Consider the following 26972-nt stretch of genomic DNA (forward strand, 5'->3'; position numbering starts at 1 on the left):
ACAGAGGCAACGCTCAGATTCCAGCCCAGGCCTCAGTTCCCCTCTTCCGCCTCCTCCCCCCCCCCCACCCCCAGTTTCCTTTTTCAGCAGCTGCCTCTTATCAGTCGGTGCCCGGCTCTTCCCCCCCCCCCCCCCCCCAACTGCCTCTCCCTTATCAGCTGGTGCTGGGTGCAGATGAGGCAGGAGGACAGGGATCGATTTCCCCCTCCTCTCTCCCCCCTCCCCCCGCCTTATCTCCAGCTCTGTGGAACCCATGGGAGACGAAAGTTCAGACAGGCTCCTATAACTGGGAGTAGCAGCCAAGGTGCCTCCTGCAGCCTCCAGCCCGGAGCTCCAGCCTTGCGCCATGGACATACTGGAGACGGACACCCGCTACCGCCGAAAGAACACAGCAGATGTAAGGAGGGGGAAACTGAGGCACAAAGAGGTGACCCGGGAGGACGGGGGGGGGGGACGACTCCTGGTGGCCTGGCTCCAAGTTCCCTTCCCCCAGCCCTCTCTGAGTCACTGGGCTCCACTCCTGTCCCAGAGCTGGGAAAAGAAGTCCTGACACCCAGCCCGCCCCTTCTCTATCCCCGGTATCCTCCAGGGGCCACACTGCGGCTGCTGGGACTGAGAGTCTGTAAAGCTGAGCCAGGCGGGTGGGTTTTGCTGCACCTGGTTCTGGTTCAATTCCGGACGTTTTCCCATAGGCCAGCTGAGCTGCGATCGCAGCTGGGCCCAGCGAGGAAAGGAACCCGGGGCTGGTGGTAGGGGCAGCATGAATAGCCCTGGACACAGTAACAGTGACTGTGAAGGCACAGTGTCAGTAGGTTTCAGAGTGAACAGCCCGTTGGTGCAAAGGGCACAAACTCCCTGCAGAATGGAGAAACAGGAGGAGCGCGAACAACTCTCTCTTCCTCCTGGATCTGGGGATTAGTTAACAAGGGTCTTGGCACAGCTGGCCAAAAAGCAGGCTTCCGAATTAGTGCTGCTTCTTAAGCAGCAATGGGAGAAACATCGAAGAGGCTGTTTGTGCTCACACTCTTGGCTGTGAAGTAGTTGTTAAATTCCGGCCTCAGTAGGGTTCAGAGTGAACATCCACTGCGGTGAGTAAGATGTTCTTAATCAGTTCTTTCCGCCGGCCCACAGTTCAGCCTGAGATGAGATTAGCTGAATGCCCCTGGTCCATCTCCTCTTCGTCAAATAATTAGGCACCCATCCATGATTGTGGTCTCAGTAGCCTTCAGAGTCCGCCCAATGAGCTAATTCTTGGTATTAATAATGTTCAGTGAGCTGTAAGTAGTTTTCAGTGTTAACACCAGGCGCTAACCAATAGGCCTGTTGGTTGAATCAGGTCACCGTTAGCCTTTGGAATCAACATGGCAAAATAATAGACACAACCCAATGTCTAAGAATTGAACGATTAGTGTTACAATCGAAATAACACACCAGTGAGATTGTTCCGTTAACTCTGAAACTTAATGACTTCCTGTGTCCAACCATCACTGCTCAGTATGTTTCAGGGTGAACACCCTGAGCCAGGCCTGGTTATTGACCGGTATCACGAGAGGTACGTTAACATGACGACAGTTAACAGGGCTGCTCTTACAGAGCCAGCCCTCAGTAGGTTTCAGGGTTAACATGCGTGATGACTAGTTTTGAAGCCGGTGTAGTCCTCCCGGGTCACCGCAAGGGGGACTGAGGTGTGTGCTCCCGGTGTGATCTTGTTCCCTACCCCCGATTGGAGCGAGGGGTGGTTCTGAGCTGGCCGGGCTGTGTGCTCCCTGGTACAGCTGGGCCCCAGTCCTGTGCATTTCCACCCCTCTCCGCAGGCCGTGAGCCGCGTCCTCTTCCTGCTGCCGTTCCTGGCCTCCTGCGGCCTCTACTTCTTCCTGTGGCTGCCTGAGCCCAGCTGGCTCAGTGCCGGGGTCAAAGCCCTCCCGATCCTGAGCCTGGTCGTCTTCCTGCTTGCCCAGGCCCGGCGAGATGGTGCCTGGGCCCCCTCGGCCCTTGGGATCTGCTGGGGGCTGCTGTTCTCCAGCGTCGGCGACACCTGCCTGGTCTGGTCACTGTTCCTCCCAGGTGCGAGGAGGGGGGTGAGGGGCAGCGGCAGGGCTGAGGGGGGGAGGGAATGAGGGGAAGGAATGGGGGTGGGGCGAGGGAGTGAGGGCCACAGGCAGGGAGTGGGGGAGCAGGGGCTGTGAGTTGGGGGTGAGGGGGCGAGGGACTGGGGCCTGGGAGCAAGGGAGTGAGGGGCAGGGCTGGGGGGGCAGGAGTGAGGGGTATGGGCAGGGTTGGGGGGCAAGGGCGTAAGGGGCAGGCGCAGGAGTGAGGGGCAGGGCTGGAGGGGGTGCGGGAGTGAGGGGCAGAGCTGGGGGGGCAAGAGTGAAGGGCATGGGCAGGGTTGGGGGGCAAGGGCGTAAGAGGCAGGCGCAGGAGTGAGGGGCAGGGCTGGAGGGGGTGCGGGAGTGAGGGGCAGGGCTGGGGGGGCAGGAGTGAGGGGTATGGGCAGGGTTGGGGGGCAAGGGCGTAAGGGGCAGGCGCAGGAGTGAGGGGCAGGGCTGGAGGGGGTGCGGGAGTGAGGGGCAGGGCTGGGGGGGCAGGAGTGAGGGGTATGGGCAGGGTTGGGGGGCAAGGGCGTAAGGGGCAGGCGCAGGAGTGAGGGGCAGGGCTGGGGGGGGCGGGAGTGAGGGGCACGGCTCTGACGCTGCCTCCCTTCCCCCGCAGGCATGGCAGTCTTTGCCGGGGGTCACGTCTGTTACCTCTGGGCCCTGGGCCTGCACCCCCTGCACCCCCGGCTGCTGTTGCTGGGGGGGCTGGCCTGGGCAGGGGCCTACCGAGCGCTGTGGCCCTGCCTGCCGCCCGGTGTCCATGTGCCAGCCGTGGGCGTCTACGGGGCCCTGCTGGCGGCCGTGGGCTGGCGGGCCCTGGCCCACCCTGCCCCCCGCCTGGCCGCGGGCGCCGGCGCCCTGCTCTTCATGGCCTCCGACCTGGCCCTGGCCCTGGACCACTTCTGCGGCCGCCTGCCCCGCGCCCGGCTCCTCGTCATGGCCACCTACTACGCCGCCCAGGGGCTGCTGGCCTTCTCGGCCCCCCGGGCCCGCCCCCGCCCCAAGGAGACGTGAGCCCCCCACATCTGTGACCTCTGACCCCTGGGGGGCCAAGCTGCCCCACCACCTGGAATGATCCCCTTGAGCTTTGCCCCTTCCCGTGTGCCAGCAGGCCCAATTACAGCTCGTTTGCTCACCTGTGCTGACTGATGTGGGGGGGGGGCGGGGCGGGCTGGGGGGGGGGAGGAGCCCCTGCGGGGACAAGCACCGGTGGCCTCCGAGGAGACACCAACCTCCAAGGGTCGTGCTGACGCCCAGCACGGCCGCCCAAGGGCCCTCGACCAGGAATCTTCTCCCCGGAGGCTGGCCGATCCGCCAAGGCCACCCCCCGCCTGACCCCGGCCCTTGATGCCACCCGGGGGAGAGCCAAGGTGTGGAGCTGGGGTGGAACCTCCCAGCCCTGTGGGGCCTTAGGGGGCAGGGTTGGGGGTTGCTGCCCCTCACGGGGGGCGTGTCAAGGGGGGGATGCTACATAAAGAGCTGAAAAAACCCAGCCCCTGTGTCTCCCCCCCCCCCCGAGGGGCCGCATCTCTGTGCCCAGTGCCTGTGTAACACAGCCGCCCTGGCTCCCGGCCCCCCCCCCCGCCACTGCTTTCCCCGGAGGGGGGGCGGGATCTGGGAGTCTCCCTGGTTCCGGGGCTGAGGCCCTGCGGAGCCGCGCAGGCGACGGGCGAGGCTGGGGCGGGGCGGGACTGGCGGCCAAAGGGCACGGACCAGACCGGATCCCTGAGGGAGTCGCTGCAGGTGTCGGATTCTGTTGGTGAGAGGTTTTGCTGAGCTCCTCCCCCCACTATGCCACAGCCCCCAGAGCCAGGGAGAGAGCCCAGGAGTCCTGCCCCCCCCCACACTCTACCCACTAGCCCCCACTCCCTGCCCAGAGCCAGGGAGAGAGCCCAGGAGTCCTGCCCCCCCCACACTCTACCCACTAGCCCCCACTCCCTGCCCAGAGCCAGGGAGAGAGCCCAGGAGTCCTGCCCCCCCCACACTCTACCCACTAGCCCCCACTCCCTGCCCAGAGCCAGGGAGAGAGCCCAGGAGTCCTGCCCCCCCCACACTCTACCCACTAGCCCCCACTCCCTGCCCAGAGCCAGGGAGAGAGCCCAGGAGTCCTACCCCCCCCCCCCCCCACACACACTCTACCCACTAGACCCCACTCCCTTCCCAGAGCCAGGGAGAGAGCCCAGGAGTCCTACCCCCCCCCCCACACACACACACACTCTACCCACTAGACCCCACTCCCTTCCCAGAGCCAGGGAGAGAGCCCAGGACTCCTCACTGCTGGCCCCTCCCCTGGCTCTCACCACTAAACTCTACTCCCCTCCCAGAGCTGGAGATAGGGCTCCAGGGCTGACGGGCAGGGAGAGCCCACTGGGTTCTCCTTCAGCCCAGACGACAGGTGCGGGGCAGAGCCGGATGGAGGCACAGATGTACCAGGCCCACTTACTAGACGCGCTTCCTGTCCCTTGTGCCTAGAGAGAGAAGCTTAAAACATCACCTGAAGGGCCCAGACACTGCTTGGGGGGGAGGGGGGGGCTTCCCCGGGCCTCTCTAGGACTATTAATGCTCAGTCCCACTGCTATGAGGGGTCCCTTGCCCGGGGCCTCCATGCATCAGGGAGAGCAGAGTGCAGTGTCTGTGGGTGTCAGCGACGGGGAGGGAGATCCCACCGCTGGCACCAATCTCTCTCTCCAGGCACTTCATGGGGGTCTCTGGGTTCTTCTGCTGTCTCTATTGTCTGTGCCCCTCCTGTGCCTAGAGGTGGCAGTGTTTGCTCTGCAAATCACCCAGCTGGGCCTTCTGTGACAGCACAAGGACGCTGGCAGGGGGCTGACCAGGCCCCGCCGGCTGGGCCCAATAGGGCAGGGAGCAGAAATGAAAACAAACAAGGGCTTCGGGCCAGCTGTGGGCGTCCGAAACTCTGTGGGTCAAAGGGTGGACAAGTCTACCACAGACAAGTCTACCGGGCCCGGGGCCAGCAGGGGACACTCTCCCCTGGCGAGCAAGGGGCACTGTGCTCCGTGGGGAGGGCTTTCTGATGCGTCCTGGCCAAAGCTCAGCCCTGGGTCGGGAGATTTGCACTTCCCGAGACCCCTTCGCTCGCACTGATTTGCACGGCAGCTTTCCCGGGTTCGGCAGAAAAGGCCCTTCGGGTTTACCCTGCTTTCGTGCCGTTCCCGCGCGTGTAAAACCCTCGGGGCCGCGCCGCCCGCTTCCGGCTCTTCGCAGCAAACGGTTGGAAGAGCCGCCCCGAAACCAGGAAGAAAGCGCCAAGGTTGGTCCTTCGCGGCCGTTCACACCCCAAGGAAGGTTCTCGAGACCCGGGAGAAAAGGGCGCTCGCGCCGCAGGCCCTGGGGCCTAGTGAGGAAACGTCTGTCGCCCAAAGCGGGGTGTTCTGCGTGGGGGCGGCTTTCCAAGGGCGTGTCCACACGGGCACGGTTGGGTGGGCGACAAATCAGGGAGAGCGTTTCCGCTGCCACGTGGAGCACCGCAGCCAGCCACGGGGCGAACGGGGCTCAGCGTGGATCGGCGGGATCCTTTTTCCCCCTTGGCCACCCGTCACCAAAATAAACCCCGCTACTTACCCAGAAAAGTGAAAAGGGTTTTTTTCTGTGCACCGATTTTCAGCTGGTTTTGTCCTGGTGAGAAAGGGGAAGGGGCCTGCACATCTTGTACTCGCTCCTTGGCTGTTCCACGGTGCTGGCTTAATCCCCACCTTCCACCCCAGAGTCAGTCGCATCCCAGAACCAAGGGAGGGGCCCTTTTATAACCAGCCCCACCCCAAAGGAGCCATGTCTAACTCGCCCTCCTGCTCCGCCGCAGAGGTGTCGGTCCCCATCTTGTTGGGGGGGGTGTGTCTGTACCCCACTGTTGGGGGAGGGGCCAGAAGTCTTGGTGCTGCTGTTATGGAAATAGACCAGATGTTCTCAGCAGCTCTGAATAGGGGAAAGTAACGGCCAGGGGCTAGAACGAGGGGCCCGGAGCCAGGACTCCTGGGTTCTCTCCCCAGCACAGGGCGGGGAGTGGGGGCTAGTGGTTAGAGCGGGGCGGGCTGGGAGCCAGGGCTCCTGGGTTCTCTCCCCAGCCCTGGAAGGGGAGTGAGGCCTAGTGGTTGGAGCAGGGCCAAGGCTTCAAACCGCTCTGCTGTGCCCCCTTGTGGTGATAGCTACACATTTATCAGTCCCATGATGCTCCAGGGTGCTCCTCTCTGTCCCGGACCGGGCCTGGGCTATATGGTAAGTAACAGCCCCTCCCCCAACTCCTCTGCAGCCCCTGCCCAGCCCCCACCCCTCTCTCGCTCTCAGCCAGGGGCGTAGGCAGAAGGGACCACATGGGTGCCCAAGAATGGGGGAGGTTCAAGCCCCAGCCCTGCCGGTGCCCTTCACTCCCCCCTTCCCCCGCTGCCCCAGCCAGCCCAGCCCGGGCTCCCTCCCACCCAGTGCTCCTTGGTAGCCCAGGAGTTTACATTTCTCTGGGAGCCAGAGCCCGCTGGTTCTTCCCCCTGGCTCGGGGCCGATGCTCCGTGCCTGCCCCAGCGAGGTATCTCGCCCCCCAGCTCAGGTGAGCTGCTCCCTCTGGGTCCCGCGCCCACAACTAACACTACCCCAGGCCCCTCTCCCCGGCGGGTGGCGAGGCCCCGGGCGGTGAGCGCAGGCAGATCCCTCCCCACTGCCATCTCCAGTGGCCCCGTCTCCCTCCCGGGGCCCTCGGTGGGGCAGAAATACGGCGTCACCCTGGGGAGCAGCCTCCTGGCCAGGTGCAGAGCCACCCGGCCACTGATGGAGAGCGACGGCGAGGGGGATCTTGGATGGAGGGCCTGTCCCCCCAGGCCTCAGGGTGGGGCCTGGCTGGCTGGAGGGGGGGGGGGCAGGGAATGGGACAGAGGCCCCTAGATAATTATTGATTATCTAGTAGCAACAATCCAGCCCCCATCTCCTGGTCTCTCTAATTATTGATTATCTAGTAGCAACGATCCATATTAGGTTGATCATCATTGCTAATTGCCTGGTTGCTATGGGTGTAATTAACAATGAGCTGCTAATGACCGCTAATTGCACCCAACAGTTAATTACCCCCAGATCCATAATTAATGGTGCCATGTTAATAATGGCAATATATTAATATTTTACAAGAGGTGCTAATTGACCACCTGTCATTGCTCAAGCTGCCGGATGCTGGGTTGCTAATTCACCAGCTGTCATGGCCGGTCATTACCACTTAGCCATTAACGAGGCCATGCTGGGGGTGGGGGTGGGGGTCCGGGTCCGGGTCCTTACCTGCCAGCCCCTCTTGCTGCCGCTGAAGGGAGGAGCTGGATGTAAGCAGAGGGCAGAGAGGGGCTAGAGAAAGGGGGGGGGTCTTGCGTGGGAGCTGTGTGGTGGTTCGGCCTCGGGGCGCAGGCCTGGGGTGAGGCTGTGAGAATCCTGCGCCCAGTTCTGGGGCCTGCTCTTGAATATCCCCAGGGATGCAGATTCCACGACCCCCCCAGGCAACTCGTTCCTGTGCTGAGCCACCCGGACAGGCAGGAAGTTTTCCCTGATGTCCAACCTCACCCGCCCTGGCTGCAATTTCAGCCCCTTGTTTCTTGTCCTGTCCTCAGAGGCCGAGGAGAACCCCCCCCCCCCCCCCGTGTGACACCCTTTTAGATACGTGAAAGATGCTACCAGGTCCCCTCAGTCTTCTCTTTTCTAACCTAAAGGAGCCCAGTTCTTTCAGCCCTCCCTGCCAGCTCCTGTGTCCCTTGTTTGCTCTTCTCTGGCCCCCCCTGTCCCCCTCTGCCCTGACACATGGCGCCCGAAAGCCGACATAACAGGCTGGTTGGGGACGGGTCTCTTCTCCCCAAACCCCACTTCCTCCAGCTCAGTCCCTGCCTCCCCATCTCCCCCGCCCATCCCGCCGGCCCGACGCCACCGTGGGGGTCAGCTTGTGCGTCTGTCTGGGGAGCCCAGCTCGGACACCCGCACCAGAGGCTGCCAGCCAGTGTGTCCCAGGAGTAGGGTGTGGGTGACAGAACCCAGGCGTCCGGCTTCCAGCCCTGCCCCCGCTCTTGCCACTAGCCCCCACTCCCGTCCCAGAACTAGGACAGAACCCAAGAATCCTGGCCCCCAGCCCCTTCCATCTAGCCACTAGGCCCCACTCCCTTTCCCAGGGCTGAGAGAAAACCCAAGAGTCCTGGCCCCCAGCCCCCTCCATCTAACCACTAGGCCCCACTCCCTTTCCCAGGGCTGGGAGAGAACCCAAGAATCCTGGCCCCCAGCCCCTTCCATCTAACCACTAGGCCCCACTCCCTTTCCCAGGGCTGAGAGAGAACCCAAGAGTCCTGGCCCCCAGCCCCCTCCATCTAACCACTAGGCACCACTCCCTTTCCCAGGGCTGAGAGAGAACCCAGGAGTCCTGGCCCCCAGCCCCCTCCATCTAACCACTAGGCTCCACTCCCTTTCCCAGGGCTGAGAGAAAACCCAGGAGTCCTGGCCCCCAGCCCCCTCCATCTAACCACTAGGCCCCACTCCCTTTCCCAGGGCTGAGAGAGAACCCAAGAGTCCTGGCCCCCAGCCCCCTCCATCTAACCACTAGGCCCCACTCCCTTTCCCAGGGCTGAGAGAGAACCCAGGAGTCCTGGCCCCCAGCCCCCTCCATCTAACCACTAGGCCCCACTCCCTTTCCCAGGGCTGAGAGAGAACCCAAGAGTCCTGGCCCCCAGCCCCCTCCATCTAACCACTAGGCCCCACTCCCTTTCTCAGGGCTGAGAGAGAACCCAGGAGTCCATTGTGGACACAGGGTGACTGGGGGCGCATGGTCTGGGAGCAGCAGGCTGGGTCCCTTGCTGTGCTCACTGGCCACCGTCTGTCCATCTGTCTGGGCTCCCCCACCCCCACTGGAGCTCAGTGCCAGCCCCAGGGCTGCTGGCATGGGGGGTGTGTGCTGTGGATGGGGGGTGCTCTGCTGGGCCTGCTCCCCAGGCATTGAGTTCTCTTCAAGCCTCCACTGGCTCCGGCCGCCTCTTCTCTTCCCTCCCCCCAGGCTGTGCCCCGCCCCAGGCACCGTGGGTCACCCTGGCCAGGGAGACCGACGGGACCCCCGGGGACTTTCAGCACAAAGGGGTGAGTCGGGGGATGGGCGGCTGAGAACCCAGGAGTCCTGGCTCCCGCCCTGCCCCCGCCCAGCCCACTGGCTACATCTCCGCACTGGAGGAAGGGGACTGGGGGGGAGGAGGGTCGTGTATAATTGGCCTCCTGCGGGTTTATGTCCATGTGCAGAATGAATTTTGTTCTGTGCCCCGGCTCGGAGGTGCTGCAGGGGCTGCATGCGGTGGGGGGTGGAGCTGGCAGGCTGGGTGGAGGGGGCAGAGCTGGGGAGGGTGGCTCTGGAGGGCAGGGTGGTGAGGTGGGGGAGCGGTAGGTGGTTCAGAGGGGGGTTGCAGGCGGAGGGGTCCACTCAGTGTCCCTGGGCGTTACTGGGGTGACGGGGGGAGGGGAGGGGGACTTTGTTGTGGCAGGGACCAGCAGGGAACTGGGGGCTCTGGCCAGGGGCCTGGAGAATGGAGACAAGAACAAGTGGGGAGTGAGGGGCACCGGCAGGGCAGGGGGGAGCCCAGGGCTGAGAGATCCCCCCCCACACACACACACTTCTCCCAGGGGCAGTCTTGCCAGCCAGAGCAGAGAGGCCCCTGCTGCGCTCCCCCCCCCCCCCCCGTTGATTCCCAGCATCTGATCGATGAGGAAAGTGAGTGATTCCTGCCGTTGCCAAGGCAACAAAGCATCAACTCCAAGCGTTGCTATGACGCTGGGCGATTTCCCATCTGGTTCCCATGGCGCCGCGTTGCCCTGGCCAGACTCCCGCCAGATACTCAGGGCTCCAGGGGGCGGAGTGAAGCCTAGTGGTTACAGCATGGCGGAGGAGGAGGTGGTGGGAGGAGCCAGGACACCAAGGTCTAAGTTCCCCTTCCCTCCTCCAGGGGGCACTATCGACACGCCCCTGGCGCCCCCTGCTGGCGAGGCCGGGCCCTGCTCCCTGCGAGTCCCAGGCGCCCCCTGCTGGCGAGGCCGCGCCCTGTTCCCTGCGAGTCCCTGGCGCCCCCTGCTGGCGAGGCCGGGCTCTGCTCCCTTCGAGTTCCTGGCGCCCCCTGCTGGCGGGGCTGGGCCCTGCTCCCTGCCAGTTCCTGGCGCCCCCTGCTGGTGGGGCTGGGCCCTGCTCCCTGCCAGTTCCTGGCGCCCCCTGCTGGTGGGGCTGGGTCCTTCACCCCCACCCCAATTGCTGATTGGGATGAGCCATTCCACCCCGGGGCTCCTAGCCCAGAGGCCCCCTCCCTCCTTTTTCCCCACCCCCTCCCTTCCTGCAATGGGAGTGACCCCACGGCGCCCAGTCCCAGCCCTTTCCCCCCCTTCCTGCCACAGGAGAGGCCCCCCCCGCCCAGTCCGTCCTTCCTCATTGAGATAGGAGAGCCCTTCCCCTCAGCTCCACCCCCTCCCTCCCTGCCACGGGAGAGCCCCTCCCCCTCCTGTCCCCTCCCCGCGCCCCACCCAGCCGCCGTTCAGCACCGTGGGGCGGACAGCTCCAAGCGCGCTCCGGCAGCCCCAGCGCCTGCCCCCCGGCCCTGCGATGGAGGGAGAAGGTAGGAGCCCCCCCCCCCCCCCACTCCTTCCGCCCCGCCGACCGTGGGAGTCTCAGTCGCTGGGGGCTCAGGTGTGGGGGTGGGGGGGGGGAGAAAGCCGAAGGGGGGAAGCGGAGACGGGCTGAAGGGTTCTATCCCGGCCTGGGGAGGGGGACTGGCTGGGGCCAGGTCCCAGCTGGGCGCACCGGTGTCACTCTGGAGTGACGCCCCTTTACACAGGCAGAGGACCTGTGCCTCGATGCCCCGCTGTGTCAGGATGGGCCAGTGCTCTCCAAAGAGGGCCAAAGGCTCAACTGGTCTCAAGGGGGGGGGCACCCCAGAGTTACCCCACTGATCCAGTGGGACTGCGGGCCAAAGGACCCGTTTAGGGGGCTGCCCCATTGACCCCAATGGAGCTGGGGCCGCCGGCTCTGGACCGCCTTGGGGACCGAGCTGTGCCTGAGGGCCCTGGGCGAGGGGAGGGGCAGGGCAGGGCAGTGGGGTCGGCTGCCGGAGTCCCTGAGCCTGGCCAGGAAGGGGGCGGATCGAACCTGCGCCGCCGGCTCCATCCTTTGTGTGTCTCGTGGGGCCGGAGGGTCCAGCCCAGGGCTGAGTCACGGCAGCTGGGGCTGGGGAGGAGCCCGTCCTTGCCCCGTACCGCGAGGGGTGGGGGGCAGCTGCCGCTCCCCAGGGCCAGGAAGGGGGCGGGGCCGTGAAGCTGTCCCAGCGGGGGTCTGGCCCCATCGATTCCAGGGTAGCACGGAGCCTGAGCCGGACGCATGGGTTCTCCCCTGGCTCGGGGAGGGGGGCCTAATGGTTAGAGGGGGCGGGGGCGAGGGCGCTGGGAGCCCGGACTCCTGGGTTCTCTCCCCTCCCCTGGCTGGCCCCGTTCTCGCGGCGAGTCGGGCTGGGCTGCGGGGGCGGGGGGCGGAGGCTGTTGTGGTGCAGAAGGACCCAGCTGTTGCGGTTGCACATGCCTCGGGGCACTGGGGGGGGGGGGGGACACACGTAGGCAGGGACACGTGCTCGGGGCCTGGCTCCCCCGCCTGCCGATGCCCCTCACTCCCCCCTCCCCGCCCTGCTAGTGCCTCGGGGAACCCACCTCCCAGGAGTCCGGGCTCTCGTGCCTCTCCCCGCTCTACCCACTAGACCCCGCTCCCCGCTCCCCGGGCTCTGATGGGAACTCGAAGTGACGCGCGCTCCCCAGTCCGCCAGCGGGGGGGGGGGGGGGCGGGGAGATCAGCTGTCACCCGCTTCCTGCCCGGCCCAGCTTCCCGGCGTCAGTCACCCCCGTGGGTACGGGCACCGCCTGGAGGGGACCCCGATCCGTTCCTTGCCCAACGCCCCCCCCTCGCGCCCTGCCCCCCGCCCCAGCGCCCCCCCAGGCAACGCCCCCTCTGCCCCCCGCCCCCCAGCCAACGCCCCCTGCCCCCCCCCCGTCCCCCCAGCCAACGCCCCCTGCCCCCTCGCGCCCTGCCCCCCCAGCCAACGCCCCCCCTCGCGCCCTGGCCCCTGCCCCAGCGCCCCCCCAGCCAACGCGCCCTGCCCCCCTCGCTCCCTGCTCCCCCAGCCAACGCCCCCCCCCCCGCGCCCCGCCAGCCAACACCCCCTGCCCCGCGCCCTGCCCCCCTGAGCCGGTCGGAGCTGGCGCCCCCTAGAGGGCCCTGGCTCGTCTCTGGAGGTTGCTCAGTTTGACAAAGGCTTGGGCTGGCAAGGGTGGGGGGAGGGGATTGTGGGACGGGCTTGGGGGTCTGCGGAGGGTTATGGGGGGGACTATGGCTGGAAGGGGCTGTGGGGGAAGGGGTCGGTGGGAGGGGCTTGGGGGTTGTGGAGGCTGTGGGGGGAGGGGGCCGTGGGAAGGACTTGGGAGGCTGCAGGGCGCTAGGGGGGTTGTCACCCAGCTCAGCACAGGCAGCACCAGTGCCCCAGGGCAGCGAGACTTGGTGCAAGAGCGACAACTGGTGGCAGCAGTGGGGTGACCAGTCAGAGGGGCTGGATGCCCTGGCCTGAGAGTTTGAGGGGGGGTGTGTGCGGGTGCGTGTGTGTGTGCATGTCTGTCGTGTGTGTGTGCACGTCTGTGTGTGTGCACCTGTGTGTGCATGTATGTGCACGCGTCTGTGTGTGTGCACGTCTGTGTGCGCGTGCTGTGTGTGTGTGTGCATGCGTCTGTGTGTGTGCACATGTGTGCGCGTGCACATCTGTGGGTGTGTGCATGTGTGTGCACGTGTGTTCATGTGCATCTGTGGGTGTGCACATGGGTGTGTGCACTTGTGTGTGTGTTGCGGTGGCACCCTGCATCAGGCCATGTCGAGCAGCAGAAAGGGGGGAGCTGGGTTTGTGCTGACGGCACCAGACTGGAGCCAGGACTCCTGGGTTCCCTCCCTGGCTTCAGCCACAGACCCCCTCCCCCACTCCTGACTCCTCCATTATGCCGGGGGCTGCCCAGACACCCCCCCTCCAGCTGGGACCCCCTGCCCGAGGGAGTGTCCATCTCAAAGGGGGCTCCTGGTGCTTTCCATTCTGTGGGGAAACTGAGGCCCAGCCTTGCAGAGGAGCAGCCTGGACTGAACCCCAGCGTCCCGCTTGCCAGGGGGAGGGGGCAGGACCCAGCCCTGCCCGGGCGTGGAGACAGAGGCCCCGCCCATCACGCCCACCCCGCGACGTGCTCCATGGCTCGCTCCCCACCCCAGCTCCGGGTCAATCCTGCTGGCTGGTGGGGGGGGGGGGGCTTTAATCCACTCGGCTCCATCTGGGAGCTGGGGGGGGATTAACGAGCAGAGCCGGCCCGTGGCACTTTAACGGGCGCTAATGGGATCAGAGCCCAGGAGGAGGGGGCAGGAGGGAGCAGCGCCCCACTAGCCAGACCCGGACCCGGCCGCCCTCCTGTCGGTCTGTCGGTCTGTCTGTCTTCCGGCCCCCCACTTCCAGCCAGCCCCCCCCCGCTCTAGTTATCCAGCCTCCCCAATTTCCCCCCCCCCCCGTCCATCCACACATCCCTGCCCCGGCCGGCCCCAGTTACCCCTGAGATGGGCCCTGGGGCCCGCATGCCGGTCTCCTTCCCCAACAGACGCTGGGGCCGGGAAAGCCGAGAAGGGCTCCCCGGGGAGCAGGCTGGGACGGGGGGTTGGCTGGGGCCCCTCGCCCGATGCTTGGCTGGAGACGAGCCGCGAACCCCTCCAGGGGCCGCGCTCACTCGGCACAGCCGCACGGGGGCCCCGCGCCCAGCCCCCGGAGCCGTTTGGGAGCCGCTCGGAGAAAGGCCCCGGGGTCGCCCCTTTGCCGGGGGGGGGGCGGGAGCCACACGGCAGCCCCCCTGCAGCAGCGAGCGCCCGGGGAGAGAGCCGGCAGGCCCAGGCTCCCCGCAGAGATGGGACGCAGCTTGGCACAAAGTGGGAGGAGGAATAAAAGGATCAGACAGGAGAAACCCCCCGGCCGTTTCCCCTCCCCCGCCCGGCTCTTGCAGCTTCCAGCACCCAGGACCCGGGGCCAGGCGCCTCCGCGAGGCTGCCCTGAGCCACCCAGCCGCTCGCGGGGCAGGAGAGAGGCCCAGTGGGGGGATCAGGGCCAGGTCGGGGGCCTCCGGCCACGTACTGGGGGAGCCCACGTCTGGGCATGGCCGGGAGCCGGGCTGAGCCATTGCCGGCCACGGCCGCACGCGGGAGAGTCCCTGACTTGCAGCTCCCTGGCCTGGTGACTCTGGCGGGTCAGTTTGACGCCCACCCGGGTGCTGGCTAGTCTGGGGAGCTGAGATCTGGCCCATTCCCACCCTCCCATCCCTCCCGCACCCCAGCCCCCCAGTCCCTGACACCCCCGTCTCTCTCCCCATCCTCCAGCCATATCCCCACCCCCACCCCCTGTCCATCTCCCCATCCCCCACACCCTCCGTCCGTCTCCCCATCCCCACCCTCCATCTGTCTCCTCACCCCCACACACCCTCCATCCATCTCCCCATCCCCCAGCCCCACCCCCTGTCCATCTCCCCATCCCCCACACCCTCTGTCCGTCTCCCCATCCCCACCCTCCATCTGTCTCCTCACCCCCACACACCCTCCATCCATCTCCCCATCTCCCACCCTCCATCCATCCCCCAGCCCCACACACCAGGGGGGTGGAGGTAGGAGCCAGAACTCCCCGGCCCTCATGCCAGGCACAGCAGGGAGCGGTGCAGGCCCCGTGTCTGTGTTTGTGGTTCAGCCACTGGTCCCCGGGGCGACCCCGGCTCATTACTCGGGAGATGGAGGATCCTGTCGGACAAGAGCCGCAGGGAGGTGTGATGAGCCGGGTCGCTCCCCCTGCTCTCAGAGCCAAGCTTGAACCAGCCCAGCTGATTTCAATTCTCCTTCCGGGTGGGCCGCGACGGGGACCATTCCTGGGCCTGGGTCTGCACATTTAGGGCAAATGTTTCTGACATTCTCAAGTCCATTTGTGTCTTCCCTGGCTTCCTGATCTTGCCTGTGCAGCTAACGCCGGCAGCAACTTCCAAGCATCTCCCAAAAGCTTAACAAGAAACGTGTATTAGGCCAACACCTATTTTGAGCAAAACCAACCTACGGGTGACCCGGGGTTTTATTGGCAGCGTTCCACAGCAGGGGATCCTGGGTAATCTGGCATGCTGCTCCCACTTACCACCCCTCCAAGAGGGTACCCCCACCCCAAAAATCCCTGCCACAGCACAATGCCCGGATTTGGTGGCAGCAGTGGGATCCCACAGTACCTACTCCAAAAGGCAGGGGGAGACTGCTTGAGTGAGTGGTATCTCCTCCTACAAAGACACAGCTGTGACGGCGCGTTGGGGACCCCCGACCCTGCACCCCCGTCCGCCAGCAGACTAGAGAGGGTTTCTTGCTTCTCAGAGACGCAGCCCAGCAAATGCTCCATGTAGGCAGAGCAGGAAACGCCGCCAACCCTAGTCCCCTGGGGGGGGGGGGTCACAGGCCCCTGAACCCCCTATACTGGTTTTAGTTGGCTTCCTCCATGCTCAGCCTGCCCCTTCTCCAAACCACCGAACACTCGTCCCCAGGTACCACACCCCTTGGTTTAAACCCCTTTCTCTGGCCAGGCGTGAAGTCGCTAGTCATAGTCTATGAGCACTGTCCTCAGGGACACGCCCCCCCCCTCCGCTGGGCAGTGCTTACAGACACAGGCCAGTAGGGGTCACTCACAGCACGACCCAGCCACCAGTGAATGCCAACCAGAGTGGGGCCAGGACCCCAAGAGCGTACAGCCCCCCCCCCCACATCACAGCATCCCCCTGCCAGGAAGGGGAGCCCCACAGCAATGGGGCTGGCAGGTGACACCCCGGCGAGGTGCATGGGGCAAGTTCCCCCTCTCTGAGCAATCAGTGCAGACTCTCAGCAGATCCAGGCGGGCAGAACATAAGAGCGGCCGTACTGGGTCAGACCAAAGGTCCATCTCGCCCAGTGGCCTGTCTGTCGACCATGGCCAGGTGCCCCGGAGGGGATGGACCGAAGACAATGATCAAGCGATTTGTCTCCTGCCATCCCTCTCCAGCCTCTGACAAACAGAGGCCAGGGACACCCTCTCTATCCCCTGGCTAATAGCCTTTTATGGACCTAACCTCCAGGAAATTATCCAGCTTCTCTTTAAACTCTGTTCTAGTCCTAGCCTTCACAGCCTCCTCTGGCAAGGAGTTCCACAGGTTGACCATGCACTGTGTGAAGAAGAACTTTCTTTTATTAGTTTTAAACCTGCTCCCCATTCATTTCATTTGGTGTCCTCTAGGTCTTATATTATGGGAACTAATAAATAACTTTTCCTTATTCACCCTCTCCACACCACTCATGATTTTAGAGACCTCTATCATATCCCCCCTCAGTCTCCTCTTTTCTAAACTGAAAGGTCCCAGACGTTTTAACTTCTCTTCATATGGGACCTGTTCCAAACCCCTAATCATTTTAGTTGCCCTTTTCTGAACCCTTTCCAAGGCTAAAATATCTTTTTTGAGATGAGGAGACCACATCTGTACACAGTATTCAAGATGTGGGCGTCCCATGGATTTATATAAAGGCAATAAGATATTCTCCGTCTTATTTTCTATCCCTTTCTTAATAATTCCTAACACCCTATTTGCCTTTTTGACTGCATGCTTGGGGCTGTCCCTGTATGTCTAGACTACTCCTCTCTGTCGACAGAGAGATGTAAATTAGGCATGTTGAAATTGCTAATGAAGCAGTGATTTAAATATCCCATGCTTCATTAGCATAAACATGGCCACTGCTTTTTTTTTTAAATGGAGCTTTTTTGAAAACCCCCCCGGCAGGCTAAACGCGACTGTCGAAAATGAACCCTTTTTCGAAAGATCCCGTATTCCTCAAAAAATGCGGTTTACAGGATCTGTCGGAAAAGGGTTTATTTTTCGACAGGGCTGTGTCCAGACTGCCGGGTTTTTTAGTTTAGTCTGGACACAGCCTCTCTGCCCCAGTGGCCGCAGTACGAGCTGCCTCTCTGCCCCCCGCTCCCCAGGCGCCAAGATGAACACAGCTCGGAGATCAGCCATGTTGGCCTCGGAGGTGACCGCCTCGCACGCCGAGCCGGCCCTGAACGCCACCGAGACGCCCAGCAAGGAGAACGTCTTCTCCGACATGAAGGACAAATTCATGAACAAGCTCAGCAAGCTGCCAAGTGAGTGTGGGGGGGGGGGCACCTGCCCCTAGTCCCCCCCTCCCCAGAAGCAATCGCATCACTGCAATGGCCAGAGGGGCCCCGTCCCAGGGCTGGGCGAAGGGTCTTCTTAGAACCGCCCCCCGCGCTCCACCCCAGAAGGGCCGCATCTCAGTGCCAGGCCCCTGTGGAACCAGCCCCCTGCCCCACCCCAGAGGGGGCCCTGTCCCAGAGCTGGGTGAAGGGTCTCCACGAAACCGGCCCCCTGCCCCACCCCAGAGGGGGCCCTGTCCCAGAGCTGGGTGAAGGGTCTCCACGAAACCAGCCCCCTGCCCCCCCCCCCAGAGGGGGCCCTGTCCCAGAGCTGGGTGAAGGGTCTCCACGAAACCGGCCCCTTGCCCCACCCCAGAGGGGCTGCATCTCGGTGCCGGGTCCCTGTGGAACCAGCCCCCTGCCCCACCCCAGAGGGGGCCCTGTCCCAGAGCTGGGTGAAGGGTCTCCACGAAACCAGCCCCTTGCCCCACCCCAGAGGGGCTGCATCTCGGTGCCGGGTCCCTGTGGAACCAGCCCCCTGCCCCACCCCAGAGGGGGCCCTGTCCCAGAGCTGGGTGAAGGGTCTCCACGAAACCAGCCCCTTGCCCCACCCCAGAGGGGCTGCATCTCGGTGCCGGGTCCCTGTGGAACCAGCCCCCTGCCCCACCCCAGAGGGGGCCCTGTCCCAGAGCTGGGTGAAGGGTCTCCACGAAACCAGCCCCTTGCCCCACCCCAGAGGGGCTGCATCTCGGTGCCGGGTCCCTGTGGAACCAGCCCCCTGCCCCACCCCAGAGGGGGCCCTGTCCCAGAGCTGGGTGAAGGGTCTCCACGAAACCGGCCCCCTGCCCCACCCCGGAGGGGGCCCTGTCCCAGAGCTGGGTGAAGGGTCTCCACGAAACCGGCCCCTTGCCCCACCCCAGAGGGGCTGCATCTCGGTGCCGGGTCCCTGTGGAACCAGCCCCCTGCCCCACCCCAGAGGGCCCCGTCCCAGGGCTGGGGAAGGGTTTCCATAGAGCTCCTCCCCAGAGGGGCCGCATCTCAGTCCGGCTCTGTCCCCGCCGCAGTCCCGCCCTGGGCCGTGGCCACCATCCTCATTGTGGCAGCGCTTCTGCTGCTCTGCTGCTGCGTCTGCGCCTGCAAGAAATGCGGGAAGAGGAGGAAGGGCAAGAAGGGGAAGGACAAGGCCAAGGCCCAGATCAACCTCAAGGAGGTGAAGGAGCTGGGCCAGAGCTACATCGACAAGGTGAGCGGCTCCCCTCCCGGCCTGGCTGGCTCAGGGGGGCGGGGGAATTCCCCCGCTAGGGGGCGCCGGCTCCCACCCGGCCCCAGGGCAGGGGAGGGGGAGCTCAGGGCAGCGCTGAGCTGGGTCTGATCTGCTTATCAGCTGAGCCGCCCGGCTGCCTGAGCCCTGGGCCCCGGAGTCAGCAGCCTCCGACCTTGGGGCTGCCTGGGGGGATTCCCGGGGAGGGCAGCTCCGAGGGGCCGGGAGAGAGGGTCTGGCGGGTCAGAGATGTAGATGTGAGACAGACGTCGGTGTGTCCCCGGCGCCCCCTGCTGGTAGGGACGGGCCCTGCGCCCTGCGTGTCCCCGGTGCCCCCTGCTGGTAGGGACGGGCCCTGCGCCCTGCGTGTCCCCGGCGCCCCCTGCTGGTAGGGCCGGGCCCTGCGCCCTGCGTGTCCCCGGTGCCCCCTGCTGGTAGGGACGGGCCCTGCGCCCTGCGTGTCCCCGGCGCCCCCTGCTGGTAGGGACGGGCCCTGCGCCCTGCGTGTCCCCGGCGCCCCCTGCTGGTAGGGACGGGCCCTGCGCCCTGCATGTCCCCGGTGCCCCCTGCTGGTAGGGCCGGGCCCTGCGCCCTGCGTGTCCCCGGCGCCCCCTGCTGGTAGGGCCGGGCCCTGCGCCATGCGTGTCCCCGGCGCCCCCTGCTGGTAGGGCCGGGCCCTGCGCCCTGCGTGTCCCGGGCGCCCCCTGCTGGTAGGGCCGGGCCCTGCGCCCTGCGTGTCCCGGGCGCCCCCTGCTGGTAGGGCCAGGCCCTGCGCCCTGCGTGTCCCAGGCGCCCCCTGCTGGTAGGGCTGGGCCCTGCGCCCTGCGTGTCCCGGGCGCCCCCTGCTGGTAGGGCCGGGCCCTGCTCCTTGCGTGTCCCGGGCGCCCCCTGCTGGTAGGGCCGGGCCCTGCGCCCTGCGTGTCCCCGGCGCCCCCTGCTGGTAGGGCCGGGCCCTGCGCCCTGCGTGTCCCTGGCGCCCCCGGCTGGTAGGGCCGGGCCCTGCGCCCTGCGTGTCCCCGGCGCCCCCTGCTGGTAGGGCCGGGCCCTGCTCCCTGCGTGTCCCTGGCGCCCCCGGCTGGTAGGGCCGGGCCCTGCGCCCTGCATGTCCCCGGCGCCCCCTGCTGGTAGGGCCGGGCCCTGCGCCCTGCGTGTCCCCGGCGCCCCCTGCTGGTAGGGCCGGGCCCTGCGCCCTGCGTGTCCCCGGCGCCCCCTGCTGGTAGGGCCGGGCCCTGCGTCCTGCATGTCCCGGTGCCCCCTGCTGGTAGGGCCGGGCCCTGTGCCCTGCACGTCCCTGTTGCCCCCTGCTGGTGGGGCTGGGCCCTGCCTGTCTCATTCTCTCTCCCTGCCCCAGGTGCAGCCCGAGATTGAGGACCTAGACCCCGCGCTGCTGCCTGAGCCCAAGGAGGAGAAGCCGCAGGAGAACCTGGGCAAGCTGCAGTATTCGCTGGACTACGACTTCCAGAATGGGCAGGTGGGGGCACCCAAGTGTCCGGGCTCCCAGCCCCTCTCCTGCTCTAACCACTAGACACCATGCTCCTCCCAAAGCTGGGCGGTGGACCCAAGAGTCCTGAGCCACCCCTTCTGGGGCACTGCTCTGCGGGAAGCTCGCAGCACTGCCAGCACCCTGGGTCACACCTGAACGTTTCCCTTTCCCAGCTGGTGGTGGGAATCCTCCAGGCGGCCGACCTGCCGGCGCTGGACATTGGGGGCACGTCCGACCCCTACGTCAAGGTCTTCCTGCTCCCCGAGAAGAAGAAAAAACATGAGACCAAAGTGCATCGGAAAACCCTGAACCCCACGTTCAACGAGTCCTTCACCTTCAAGGTAACGCACCTCACTCCCAGCCCTGCCGGTGCCCCTCACTCCCACCCTGTTGCCCCCCCAGCCCTGCCAGTGCCCCTCACTCCTGCCCTGCCGCCCCCCCCAGCCCTGCCGGTGCCCCTCACTCCCGCCCTGCCGCCCCCCCAGGCCTGCCGGTGCCCCTCACTCCCACCCCCTGCCACTCCCCCCTGCTGCCCCCCAGCCCTGCCGGTGCCCCTCACTCCCGCCCTGCAGCCCCCCAGCCCTGCCGGTGCCCCTCACTCCCACCCTGCCGCCCCCCCAGCCCTGCCGGTGCCCCTCACTCCCACCCTGCCACCCCCCCTGCCCCCCAGCCCTGCCGGTGCCCCTCACTCCTGCCCTGCAGCCCCCCCAGCCCTGCCGGTGCCCCTCACTCCCACCCTGCCACCCCCCAAGCCCTGCCAGTGCCCCTCCCTCCCACCCTGCAGCGCGGCCGGGGCACTGCCGCACTGAACTCGCCCCCCGTGCCCGCCAGATCCCCTACGCGGAGCTGGGCGGGCGGACCCTGGTCATGGCCGTCTACGACTTCGACCGGTTCTCCAAGCACGACGCCATCGGGGAGCTGCGGGTGCCCATGAGCAGCCTGGACCTGGCCCAGCCCATCGAGGAGTGGCGGGACCTGCAGTCTGCCGAGCGCGAGGAGGTGAGCCCCCCCCCCCCCGGGCCTAGCGCCAGGCGACCAGCCGCAAAGCCTGGGGGGGGGGGGGTTTCCCGAGGGGCCAGCCTGTCAGAAGAATGGGATTCCCCAGGGGAGGGAGGCTCTGGGGGAGAGGATTCCCTGGGGGGGGGGGCCTCTGGCGGATGAGATTTCCTGGGGGGGAGCCCTCCAGGGGGGACTCTGGGTTTGGGACCCAGGGGTGTAGCACTGACTCGCAGGCCAGGGGTTCCATCCCAGGAGCTGGGAGGGGGGGTCATTGGCTGAGGAGGTGGGTGCCGCTCAGCCCCCCCATCTAATTCCCCCCCCCATGTCCCACAGCATGAGAAGCTAGGGGACGTCTGCTTCTCCCTGCGCTACGTGCCCACGGCCGGGAAACTCACCGTCATCGTGCTGGAAGCCAAGAACCTGAAGAAGATGGATGTGGGGGGGCTGTCAGGTGAGACACAGGGCTGCGAACTTCCCCCTAGCGGTGCCCCAGCTGGGTACCCCAGCGCTGCAAACTTCCCTACAGTGGTGCCCCAGACGGGCACCTTAGTGCTGCATGCTTCCCCCGTAGCAGTGCCCCAGCCACATTCCCCAGTGCTGTGATCTTCCCCACAGCAGTGCCCCACCTAGGGAATGCCAGGGCTGTGTGCTTCCTTCCAGCAGTGCCCCAGCCAAGGCCCGTCTCTGCCCCCAGTGAGTCAGGCTGAGTGTCCATGTGGTCGGGCTCTATTGACACCCCGGCCTTGGGTCCCAACAAACTCCTGGGGGTGCTTGAGCCAGCGGGGGCCAGGAATTATAGGCCAGATCCCCAGACTGGCCTAGCTTGGGGGCAGGGTCTTACTCATCTGAGAGGGCTTGGACCAGAGTGGGTTAGCGCACGGACAACTCAGTCTGCAGTTGGGGGGCTGGGAAGCTGCGGGGGGGGGTGACATACCCCCAGCCCAGCTGGCCTCTGGGGTCTCTGTTCTGAATGTCTCCCCTCCTCCCCCAGATCCCTACGTGAAAATCCACCTGATGCAGGGAGGGAAGCGGCTGAAGAAGAAGAAAACGACCATTAAGAAAAACACGCTGAACCCCTATTACAACGAGTCCTTCAGCTTCGAGGTCCCCTTCGAGCAGATCCAGGTGAGTCCAGCCCTGCACCCCAACGCTGGGCTGGCCGGGAGCACTGCTGCAGGGAAGCTTGCAGCGTGGCACGGGATGCCCCTACGGGAAACGAGCTCACCATGCGGCCTTTCCTTCCTCCCCACCCCCACCCCACAGAAAGTCCAGGTTGTCCTCACCGTCCTCGATTACGACAAGCTGGGCAAGAACGAGGCCATCGGGAAGGTCTTTGTGGGCTGCAACGCCACGGGGACGGAGCTGCGCCACTGGTCCGACATGCTGGCCAACCCCCGGCGCCCCATTGCTCAGTGGCACACCCTGCAGACGGAAGAGGAAGTCGACGCAGTCGTCGGCATGAAGACCTCCTGATGCCCCCTCTCCCTCCCATCCCGGCCTAGCCAGCGGGCAGTTGACCCATCTCCCGTCCTGAGCGAGTGGGACCGTGTGGGTGAGGCGCCTCTGGAGAATGCGTGCGGGGGTTGCCTGTGAGCCTGTTCCCTCTTTCAGAGCCGTTCCTGGTGAAACATCTTCGAGAAAACCTTCTGTTTCTGATCCGCTGTGTGAACCGTGAGGTTTGCGTTGTGTCGAGAAGCTGGTGAGAGGGTTGGTTTACTACAGGGTTACTACAGGGTTACTATTGGCTTACTATAGGTTTACTATGAGGTTGCTCACCGTACCTTTGCTATGGAGTTACCATGGAATTACTATGAGGTCACTATGGAGTTACAATAGGACTGCAGTAGGTTTACACATCATATGCTGCCACATTTGAAAACTGGGTCTTGTATGTAAACCTATTGTAAATCTGTTCACTAATGTCCTACAAAAGGTTTCCTGTAGGGCGACTGTAGTTCACACAGGTGGACATCGTAGTACAGCAACACACGTAAAAGGAAGGCCTCGTAAATTTCTTGTAAATATGTAGAGGAGGCATCCTAAAAATGTCCCCCTTTGGATCTTGCACGTGTCCCATGTGAAACTGTAGTAGCTGTATTTACTATAGGTTCACAGTATACTTATATAGTTGTAATGTGCAGCACACTGCAACCTTTGAAAATTAAGCTTAATGTTGCCCTATTATAGATTTGATTCCCATATGTTTACTAATGGTTTACAACAGGTTCACTCTATAGTTACACTTAGTTTCACACATGGTAGGGTGCCATATTTTAAAACTATGTTTCATGTGTAATCTTGTTGTAAATCTATTAATAATAGCTCAATTATAGATAGGCTTATAGCTTTACAATGTATTTATTATAGGTTTCACACAGGTATACTATGACTTTACTACAGATTCATGACAAGTTTCCTGTAGTTTTGCTGTGATCTTATGATAGGTCTAAGATAGGTTTACAACAGGTTTATTGGCATTTACAGCAGATTTATTATCATGTTACAAACATCACAAGTTTACAACAGGTTCACAGAGATCCACAACATGGCTTTGCAATTAGTTTACAAACATGTTTATTATTGGATTACAGCAGGTTCACTGTTAGTTTACAAACATGTTCACTTGGGGGATTACAATAGGTTTATGGTTTTACAAACATATTTACTATAGGGTTGCAACAGGTTTAAGGCTTATGATGAGTTTACTGTGGGTTTATACAGGTTCACTATAGATATACATGATGTTTACAACAAGCTTTCTGTTCATTTACAAACATGTTTTCTATAGTCTTACAACAGATTTTCTATGTTTTACTACAGGCTTACTACTGTGGGTTTACTACAGGTTAACTATAGACTTACATGTTTACTATAGGTATACAATGGATTCACTATGGGTTTACTGCAGGTTTACTACTGATTTACAAACATGTTTATTAGAGGCTTACAACAGGTTTACAATAAGCATACACAAGGGCCAACATTCAAAGACATATGCTTTGTTCGGATTCTTCTCCTTTGACCACGGCTCCATGATGCACATTGGACAGGGCATTGAAACATCTTGCCAATGATTTCCTTGCAGCTTTACACGCCAGACCCAGCCTCCAAATGCAGCCTTTTTTGTACGGAAGGCCCCAAAGGGGACCCTCCCTTTAAGACACCAGTGCTAGAGCGTTTGGCTCCTGCTTTCCAAGGGCCCGGTTGCGTTAGTACCTGGCTCCGTTTCATTCACCTTCAATAGCATTTTGTTTCCGGCGGTTTGGCCGTTGGCTCCGCTTGCGCCAATGAAATCAGGCTGATTTGATTTCCCACTTGGTTCCTGTTGGACCAGACCTTGCTGTGGGTCATCGATAGGCGCACTTGGTAGCTAATTAACGTCCGTGGGTGGGAGGTGACTCCACTAGGGTGACCAGATAGCAAGTGTGACGAATCACGACATGGGAGGCCGAGTCATTGGTTCCTATATGAGACAAAATCCTGGATGTTGGGGGTGTCCTTTTAAAATTGGGACATCTGCTCACTCTGCTTCCGCCTTTGGGAGGGGAGCGGGGTCTAGTGGTTAGAGCAGGGGGGGTGGAAGCCAGGACACCTGTGTTTTGTTCCCAGCTCTGGGAGAGCAGTGAGGAGCTAGTGGTTAGAGCAGGGAGAGGGGATTCTTGATCCTCAAGATGGGGACCACCATTCAAGAGGGCGACCACTCAAGATGGAGGCCACCATTCAAGAGGGCGACCACTCAAGATGGAGGCCACCATTCAAGAGGGCAACCACTCAAGTTGGGGGCCACCATTCCAGAGGGCGACCACTCAAGATGGAGGCCACCATTCAAGAGGGCGACCACTCAAGATGGGGGCCACCATTCAAGAGGGCGACCACTCAAGATGGTGGCCACCATTCAAGAGAGCGACCACTCAAGATGGAGGCCACCATTCCAGAGGGCGACCACTCAAGATGGGGGCCACCATTCAAGAGGGCGACCACTCAAGATGGAGGCCACCATTCAAGAGGGCGACCACTCGAGATGGAGGCCACCATTCAAGAGGGCGACCACTCGAGATGGAGGCCACCATTCAAGAGGGCGACCACTCAAGATGGAGGCCACCATTCAAGAGGGCGACCACTCGAGATGGAGGCCACCATTCAAGAGGGCGACCACTCAAGATGGAGGCCACCATTCAAGAGGGCAACCACTCAAGATGGTGGCCACCATTCAAGAGGGCGACCACTCAAGATGGTGGCCACCATTCCAGAGGGCGACCACTCAAGATGGGGGCCACCATTCCAGAGGGCGACCACTCAAGATGGGGGCCACCATTCCAGAGGGCGACCACTCAAGATGGGGGCCACCATTCCAGAGGGCGACCACTCAAGATGGTGGCCACCATTCAAGAGGGCGACCACTCAAGATGGGGGCCACCATTCCAGATGGAGACCACTCAAGATGCTGCTGAGCTGGGAGGCAATGCTAAATACTAGACTCCCCAGTCTTCTTCAAAGTCCCAACTTCTAGCAACACCCAGTGTCATGCGCAAGATGCCCTCTGCCAAGCGTTTGAGAGAAGCTGTGTCATAGCCCCTCTCTGCGAATCCCTTGTGAATGGCTTAAGACACTCCCACGACCTCTCATGGGTGTGCGAGGAACAAGATGACCTTCGCCTGTCATAGAGGCGCTGTAGGACAATGGCGGATGAGATGGTGTACAGGCCACAGAGGAGGTTGTAACTTATGACGTGTGTGGATTCTACCCCCCCTTCCCTTCCCGTTTTGAGGAACCCCTCCTGCTCTGGCCCCCTCGCGGTGCTCTCCTTTCTAAGCTGCACCCCTTTTGAACAGGTTTTCATATCGATGTATTTGGCCAAGCAGTAATGTCGTCCGTTCATAAATAAACCGAAGAGCTCTATATTTCAAAGGTGTGTTCCTCATTGTCTGGCAGGGAAGGTTCAAGTCACTCTTGATTGACAGTAGGGGGAGGAAGACGGAAATCGGCCCCAGTGACGTTACTCCGGATTTACACCGGGTTGAACGAGAGCAGACTCGGCTCTCTTTCCCTCCCACCTGCTTTCTCCTTATCACACTCCCAGTTGATAGCCCCACCTCTCCTGAAAGACCCTACCATAACGAACTGGCACCCAGACCCCGAAGCTCACAAGTAACTCAACAAGAACATTCTAGGCCGGGTCCTCATAAAAGACTCTATAAGTAGAAAGCGGCACAAGGTTTGTGGGTGCCCAGCTGTCCCAGGCGGCCTGTTGGTTGTGAGTGACCCTACAATAACGAACTCTCAGAGGGGTGGCTGGGTTAGTGGGTCACTTTAAAACCAACAAACGGGCCTGTGGCACCTTAGGCGTGTCTAGACTACATGGCTCCATCGACGGAGCTATGTAGATTAGGGTTGTAGGCAAAGGGAAATGAAGCCGCGATTTAAATAATCGCCGCTTCATTTAAATGGCTGCCGCGCTGATCAGCTGTTTGTCGGCTCAGCGCGCTAGTCTGGACGCTCCGCGGTCGACATCAAAGCCCGTTGTCGATCGCCCCGTTATTCCTCGTGGGATGAGGTTTACCGGGGCGGTCGACAAAGGGCTTTGATGTCGACCACGGAGTGTCTAGACTAGCGCGCTGAGCCGTCAAACAGCTGATCAGATGTTTGTCGGCTCAGCACGGCAGCCATTTACATTTAAATGAAGCCGCGATTATCTAAATCGCCGCTTCATTTCCCTTTGCCCAATAAACAAATCTACATGGCTCCGTCGACGGAGCCATGTAGTCTAGATATACCCTTAGGGACTGACCCACATCTATAGACTCAAGAGCTTTCCTGAGCAAAACTCGCTTCCTCAGATGAACTGGAGTGGAAAGAACAGAAACCAAGTGATTTATGTAACAGCAGAAGAAATA

At 62.9% G+C, this 26972-nt stretch overlaps 2 protein-coding genes across 2 annotated transcripts; both read left to right on the forward strand.

Moving 5' to 3' along the window:
• Positions 1–220: 220 nt before the first annotated feature.
• Positions 221–4006, forward strand: TMEM86B (transmembrane protein 86B). The gene is made up of 3 exons (XM_075917604.2): positions 221–397; positions 1815–2064; positions 2710–4006. The coding sequence occupies exons 1-3, from the start codon at positions 347–349 to the stop codon at positions 3105–3107; spliced, it is 699 nt and encodes a 232-aa protein (XP_075773719.2). The 5' UTR covers positions 221–346; the 3' UTR covers positions 3108–4006.
• Positions 4007–9885: 5879 nt separating this feature from the next.
• Positions 9886–25970, forward strand: SYT5 (synaptotagmin 5). Its single transcript, XM_075917599.2, has 9 exons — positions 9886–10702; positions 17165–17323; positions 18400–18578; positions 19948–20067; positions 20253–20420; positions 20911–21078; positions 21412–21529; positions 22070–22203; positions 22342–25970. Exons 1-9 carry the CDS (start codon positions 10690–10692, stop codon positions 22549–22551), a joined length of 1269 nt encoding a protein of 422 aa, XP_075773714.1. The 5' UTR covers positions 9886–10689; the 3' UTR covers positions 22552–25970.
• Positions 25971–26972: the final 1002 nt, after the last annotated feature.

Source organism: Pelodiscus sinensis, chromosome 18 (genome assembly GCF_052426305.1).
Source record: "Pelodiscus sinensis isolate ZL-2025 chromosome 18, ASM5242630v1, whole genome shotgun sequence".
NCBI lineage: Eukaryota > Metazoa > Chordata > Testudines > Trionychidae > Pelodiscus > Pelodiscus sinensis.

What these genes read in the sequence shown, in the direction of transcription:
- SYT5 (XM_075917599.2), top strand. An exon ending in CAAGCTCAGCAAGCTGCCAA is followed by an intron (nt 17,324 to 18,399) that starts GTGAGTGTGGGG and finishes TCCCCGCCGCAG; the next exon opens with TCCCGCCCTGGGCCGTGGCC. An exon ending in AGTCTGCCGAGCGCGAGGAG is followed by an intron (nt 21,079 to 21,411) that starts GTGAGCCCCCCC and finishes CATGTCCCACAG; the next exon opens with CATGAGAAGCTAGGGGACGT.
- TMEM86B (XM_075917604.2), top strand. Translation starts at nt 347, where the DNA reads ATGGACATACTGGAGACGGACACCCGCTACCGCCGAAAGAACACAGCA. An exon ending in GCCGAAAGAACACAGCAGAT is followed by an intron (nt 398 to 1,814) that starts GTAAGGAGGGGG and finishes CCCTCTCCGCAG; the next exon opens with GCCGTGAGCCGCGTCCTCTT. An exon ending in CTGGTCACTGTTCCTCCCAG is followed by an intron (nt 2,065 to 2,709) that starts GTGCGAGGAGGG and finishes CTTCCCCCGCAG; the next exon opens with GCATGGCAGTCTTTGCCGGG.